This window comes from Amblyomma maculatum, chromosome 6 (assembly GCF_055883805.1).
Source record: "Amblyomma maculatum isolate TAMU_Amacu chromosome 6, ASM5588380v1, whole genome shotgun sequence".
Classification (NCBI taxonomy): domain Eukaryota; kingdom Metazoa; phylum Arthropoda; class Arachnida; order Ixodida; family Ixodidae; genus Amblyomma; species Amblyomma maculatum.
The window spans coordinates 14830022-14836870 of record NC_139349.1 but is presented as its reverse complement, the minus strand read 5'-3'; the positions used below and the strand labels follow the sequence as shown (position 1 = coordinate 14836870).

Here is a 6849-nt window from a genome sequence, read left to right as displayed (position 1 = left end):
TACACTTCACAGTTTAGAGTTAGAAGGGGCCTCAAGACCAGTGTAGAAATATGAGCATTAGTATATATAGCTTGAATGATTAACAAAATTGGCATTTCCATCGGTCAGTTCTCTAGCCTTTCCTGGCTCCATATATCGTTGAGTGCATCGGTCGCAAGAGGTATGTTTTATTTTTCATGAAAGAGGAACAGTGATGCTTTTATTTCCTTCAATTCAACGGTATTGTACCTCTCTTCTCAAGCTGTTTCCTTATCCTCTAGATGTGGCATACGTGGGCGTCCTGCATCCCGACCACTACGCCACCGCTTGCATGCTGCTGGAAGGCGGAAAGCACGTGCTCTGCGAAAAGCCCCTCACCAGCTGCCGTAGAGACACAGAGTCCCTATGCGAACTTGCGAGGGACAAAGGGCTCTTCCTTATGGAGGTTTGTTGCTTTCCGCGTAATCCACAACTAAGGCTTTCCGTCTAACCTCAGTTTGTCTGAGGATAGTAACTCTTGCCACAGCATTATACACCATATGCGTTATAGCACGTTATAGCAACCTAACTACGTTGCATCATCACTCGTGGCGCAACTGTGGAAGGGGCAAAGCGCCGCCGCGGTGTTAAGGCACTCGACTGCTGAACCCGAGGACGCGATTTGGATCCCGTCCGGGGCAGCCGCTTTTCGATGCATGTAAAAAGCAAAGCGTCCATGTGCTTTGCGATGTCAGCGAACATTATGGAACACCAGGTGTCCGAAATTTTTGGCGTCCTTCATTCACTACGGCGTTCCTTGCAGTATGACTAGCTTCGAGACGTTAAACCCCACAAACATAAATATAAGAGGCTGACTAGAGCTTCTCATTTCAGCAAACTTTTTAGGGTGTTAAAAGGTTGCTCTAATAACTGATTTTGATTTGAAAGCAGGGCCGACATTCTACGAGCAATTTTTTTCTCTTTACAAAACCTTTCTTTTTTTTCTTGCTCGTAGCAGGCACTTGCATGCCTTAATGTGAGGTAAGCAGTACGCTCTCGGATGTAGCCTCCAGCGGTACGATGCAAGTTCAATAACGAGTGGCAACGCGTTGACCGCAGGCGCTGTGGACTCGTTTCGTGCCGGCGTACCGGCGGATGCTGGATGAGCTTGAGCAGAACGCCGTCGGCGTGCCCCGCTACATGCACGTCACCGTTGGTTACCCAATGCATGGCCTGGAAAGGGTCTTCCGCAGGGATCTGGGAGGATCCGTGGTGCTCACCATGGGTACCTATTGCGCTAATCTGGCTCTGCAAGTGCTTGGCCCGGAGCTTCCTCTCAGGATCACGGCAAGAGGAGACTTCAACAGCGAAGGTCGTGTGGGCGTACCGTGAAAACTGAAGTGCCAGTGTGATTCTCGCTATTTTTATTGCCATCGGCTGTACGCAAAGCAGCCGGCATGACATGATGCCTGAGAGTGTTGATCCCGCTAAAGATGGAGCGCGTATGTAAACGGAAACTAGGAAACAAACCAACAGTTTAAAATGGATTAGTTCTCTGGCTTCGCTGACTATGAACTGGGAAATAATGAGCGATATCGAAAAGGAAAGAACTCGTTTATATTCCTCCTGAACAGTGAGTGATTTTAGTATCAGGTTTTCGCTCAAGTTGGTGTGTCCACTTGTTTTTCATCTGTCCATGTCTTTTGTGTTTAGCGTTACGCAATATCTCCAAGCCTTAAGGTTAATTCCTTCCTTTTCTATTTACGGTCCATTTTCAGTATTTTGCAGTTTTCTTCATCTTAAGCAATGCTTCGAATAACAGCAGTAGTACACTTTCAACACAATAGCGTTAGAAACCCTTATCCAGAAGAGCCAGTGTCGGCGCTGTCGGCGTTGTCGGCGTCGGCGCTGTAAGCAAAGAATCACGGACCTGACTCTGGCAGGTGACAAATCAGGACATGTGACTGGATGGCGAGTTGTGAGACATCGCCGCACGACATGGCGGAGTTAGCAGCGGCTTTCAAATCGGGCGTCTTTCACATGGAATGCTGATAAAAATCCAACCCACCAGGACCCTTGCAACCATAATCAGACACGCTATACTCCTAAGCCACGCAGGCTCCTTCGTACTTCTTGGTTGGAGCCGAGCCACTAAGCCACCTGCTTCCTCTCACCCTCTACTCTCGCCTCTAAATTCGGAGATGCGGTTTTTACCTCTCCACTCTAGGTTCGCTCTCAAAGTGCAATCCAGCAACCGGCCCCTAAGATATGTGTTCTCTCGAAGAACTAACTGAGTGATTAGTGTTTGAGGGAGTGGAGAGACGTTCGAGGGAATCCGCAAGGGAAGCCGTCAAATGGGAGCGATTAACGTTTCCCCGCCATACTCTTAAAGGTGGAGCTTAAGTGTCCTCTTAATTTCTCTGTACTCGCAGGTGTGGACACTGTCGTTGCTGGTACAATGGAGTTCAATGGCGGACGTCTGGCCACATTTGCAATGTCCTCCGTATTTCACATGCCATCTATTGCGGAAATCGTCGGAACGAAAGGCATCATTACGGTAAGCGATACCGAAAAAAAAAAAAAGCCATTCCGGCGAGCATTTCTGGATAAGGGAGTGAACATAGGCAGAGGAAAAAGTACGCATCTACAGTGTTCTATTTAATTTCACAACAAAAGACTAATGAGCATTCATAAGAGTCTAGGTTAAGAAACGAAGTGCATTTCTGATTTGTGGAGACAAAGGTTAGGGTTTGCTCGCAAGCTACAGTTACGGAGCTACGTGGATGCTTTGCCTGTTTCTGTGACGAGGTGCAACTGCCTGTCGGTAACTGGGGATACGGGATACCTTTGTATCGAGACAGTTTGCGATAAAGCGGAGTACTGGGAAGTGGAACTGGCGGCACCTGCGTAAGCATTACGCTTAGGAGATGATTACGCTCAACACACAGCCCGCAATCCGTTCTAGACCTTTAATTATCCCAGAAACGACCGCGGCTTTTTTGTGTACGTGTGGCACGAAAGCGCGTGTACACGGGCGGTTATTGCCGGTAACTGCCAAGGGCACCACGATGATGCGGTAGCAGGCTGCAAGTGCACGACATGTGCTTGCCGTTGTACGTTTGGAAGCGTCAGCAAGTGCCCAGCGAGTCATTGAAAATGTGCTGCAGTAACGGCGCGTACAACACTTGTGAGAAAAGCGGATGTTTCAAATTGAAGATATGCTGGGCAGACTAACGACTAACTACGTTTCGAGGTTCCCTCTCGATTTTGGCGGTGTACTTTATTGCTTAGTTCAGAAACAACGCAGAGAATTTCTTTGTTGAGATCAATATATTTCGTTCCATGGCTTCGGAGCTGGGCCCACCGAGTGCTTCTCCGCCTGGTTTGGAGACGCCTTCTGGAAGGGTAGACCTTCCGTTTCCGCCTGTGTCCATGCCTCTGAACTACGAATTCAGTTCGGGACTGCGCTACGAAGCCGAAGAAGTCAGAAGCTGCTTGATTCGAGGTAAAAGGCCGACGTAACTTCTTAAACATTGCTATCACAGGCCCCAACTTTTGTAAATTTTACTAAAATGGCTTGCAACTTTACCAGAAGGCGTTAAAAGCTTGAGGTCAGCAGAAGATGGAGCAGAAGAGTGGCCGTTGCCTCTTTGTGTCGCCGACGTTTCTGCATGAGTGTAGGGCCACGTGCCCTTGAGGAAAACAAGCACTTGTGCTGAAACACCTGCTGAAGGGTTGTCCGTTTAAACTTTTTGCGTGGGTCGAACGAGAAAAGAGCCGCATCGGGAGTAGACGTCCCTCAGGCAACAACACTATCCAGTTAACGTACCACGAGGGACGCCGTATATGTCACCGTGTAGCGGCAAGTATTGGAGCAGATTGACTTAAAATTGTAATAAATAATCGTATGCCCGTAGGCCGAAACAGTTCGATGGCGGAAAACCGAATTGATAACACTTTCGGTAGTGCTTAATTTAAAGGTAACGAACCAAGACACCTTGTTGGGCGAGTTAATAAACATTCATTGTTAATTTAAACAGCGCGAACAGGAAGACACAGGACAAGATACAAGGAAGCCACAGAACAGTGCTTGTTCTGTGGCTTCCCTGTATCTTGTCCTGTGTCTTCCTATTCGCGCTGTTTAAAATAACAATGGATAAAGGTAACGGAGTTTCCAGATGAAAAGCAGTAAGATGCTAAAGAAAGCGAATGTCTTCTCGTGTCACAGAATATTAACGGCGCATGCCAGCGGAGTGTGCAGGGACAAATAAACGTCCCAAAGCTTCGCGGCAATATAAAATGTGTCGAGCACGACTGGTCTGACCACAAGGAAGACAAGCTCGCAAGTCTCAACGCATCAGAACCCAGGTGCCTTCATATGCAACCTGCGATGAAGTCTGCTGTGAAGACTGCACCGCTGGAACAAAAAGCCTAGTGAGAGGATCAAGCAGTTCTTGACGCACCTGCAGTGCTCTTTCATGCCATATGCTTGCGCTTATAGCCATGAGATTTTCGCAAAGAGGAAGAATGTTTGAATTTGTTACTACATTTTGTGTCATTTGCCCGTTTTCATTGTATCAGTGCTGTTTCAGGATGTGAGGATATTTATTTTTAATGTACTGTGTGACTGCAATTTTTCCACAGGGTTAGAATTCTGGAGTTAAGGCCTATTTTTTCAGCATCGTTTGCCTATTCTTTTTAGTGGTGGCTAACGCGAACCAGTGCTTCCAAGGGTGCCTCCTTTCTGACCAGCATGCATGAGGCATACATGATCGGCATGCATAGTAGGCAGTGCTTGTCCGTTATTTTCTTCCTCTGTTTGTCTCAAGTCGCGGCGCTGTTCGTTTGTTTTTTATTTTATTTTACGTAGTAACCAGTTGATCTTTTTTTTTTTCTTTTTTTTTTGCGAGAAACAGAGGTGACTAGTTCACGCCCATAGTTGGCTTGCTTAAGCCTATAATGGCCACCAGCATCTTGACAAGCTCATATTCTTATTTGGATACTTTTTATTTGCAGGACTCAAGGAAAGTAAACTGATGCCTCACAAGGATTCGGTTCTCATCGCGTCTATGCTAGACGAAATTCTCCTCCAGCTTCATAGGATTCTCTGAATCAGCGATTGTATGCGGTCTGTTGAAAAATTATACCGGCGGGCCCAATTCTCGACACACGCATGGCCGCTGTTCGGCGCCATATTGTTTTTCTGATTGGTTATCAGAAAAGTCACGTGTTTCAAATTGTGGCGCGAAATTTTAAGATGTCGAAATAGCTTTTTGCGGTGGCGTCAAAATGACGTGGCTTTGCAAACAAATTTTTAGCGAAGCTAATTATGCTTTCTTAATGGCAAATATAAAAAGTTCGAGGGGGGGGGGGGGGGGGGGGGGAGAAGGTATATACGGCAGGGAGGCCGCCGGCCGCGTGGGCACCCCTTCGCCAGTGCTGGATCTACTTCGCAAATATGTTGATTCTTTCTGTTCACGGATAGTCCTTAAACATGTTAGTTTCTGCATTCAAATTCTGCTGATAAGTGGACGTGAGAAATTATCGGTGCTTATGAGACCACTCCCAGTCTACGCCAGGCCACTGCGAATATTCCGTTGCTACTCTTGCTCTTCAAAATGTAAAGCTCCTCGCCTCTCGTAAACTCACTCAGCTCCTTCGTGCACAGCTGCTGCCGAAAGTGCAACCACAAGAATGTCATGGTACACTGAGGCGGCAACACCGCAACATATTTCACTTGCCCTCGCTGCAAAACCGAGGCGTTCGAATCGTGGAATGCACCGCTGTGGCGCGGTTCCTAGAGCATCGCCGTTTTTCGCTGGTTTTTCGTACTTGGCGCCAATATACAGTATAGCTGACGACAGCGCTTTTTTTTTAATCGTTTTTTTATATTTTTCTCCAGAATGCGTAACGCGATTATGTGCTTACGTAACCTGCATGGTACCATCCTACTGCATACGTCACACGTGCGTCACAATTTGATCAAAATGACGAATTGTCTAGAATAGGGTCCCGGGTGTTTCAAGGAAGCTTCAATTGGCACTTAAAGATAGGCTTTTAGAATTTCAAGATGGCTTCTGCAGCACGATTATACCAAGTTAGCGCACATCAGAAAATAGAAGAGTGGTGTTAAATAGCACGTTGATTAAATAATTACTGATACTTGGCGTTGTTTTTTCCGAATACATGCTTCGGAATTCACACGTTGACCACGTTTTCTACCAAAGTGCGAAAACTGGTAGGTATACCTTGAATAGAAATCGACTTTTATTTCCAGGAAAAATTAGAAAGCTATTGTATAACGCCTTGTTAAACTGCAATCTTAGCTACTGCACCCTGGTAGGGGGAGAAGCCACTTCACAAAATGTGAACAGACTAATCTCGCTGGGATAGAAAGCAGTTCGAGCAATGCAATTTGTACCGTTATATGAGCATACTGAAATTCTTTTCCTGAAAAATAAATAGTAAGGCTGACAATATGTACAAGCGCAAACTCTTAAGACATTACTCTAGAGCGGTACACGAAAAGCTAGATTCTTTTCTCACACTCGCTAATCTACACAAGCAGCATTATACTTATCCTCATCGCCATCAACCCCCCACCATGAAAAATTCCTTTCTCGCGCACTAACTATGGCCGTCAACGAAGTGCTCACAAACTTACAAACACACTTAAGTGACTTCACAAAGAAAACATAACCATAATGGAACTGAGCAAAAGCATATCTTAGAAATATTTATCTAATCATCTGGCCCCAAAGATTACAACAGTATTTCTATCCTTTCTTTTTCTCTCTCTCTTGGAGAATCAGCCTATGATATTTATTTTATTCATTTTATAATATGCAATGTATACTTTAAGTACAATTATGCAATGTTTGTATTTTGAAT

The 6849-nt window shown here is 45.8% G+C and overlaps 1 protein-coding gene across 1 annotated transcript in view; it reads left to right on the top strand.

Annotated features, from left to right (window-relative positions):
• Nucleotides 1-5315, top strand: part of LOC146185135 (trans-1,2-dihydrobenzene-1,2-diol dehydrogenase-like) — a 10022-nt gene extending 4707 nt beyond the window's left edge. The window contains exons 3-7 of the mRNA XM_084605478.1: nt 261-424; nt 1078-1330; nt 2391-2515; nt 3313-3463; nt 4975-5315. Coding sequence (XP_084461604.1) covers nt 261-424; nt 1078-1330; nt 2391-2515; nt 3313-3463; nt 4975-5069 — 788 coding nt within the window. The 3' untranslated portion in view covers nt 5070-5315. The remainder of the gene's footprint in view (nt 1-260; nt 425-1077; nt 1331-2390; nt 2516-3312; nt 3464-4974) is intronic.
• The last annotated feature ends 1534 nt before the right edge of the window (nt 5316-6849 follow it).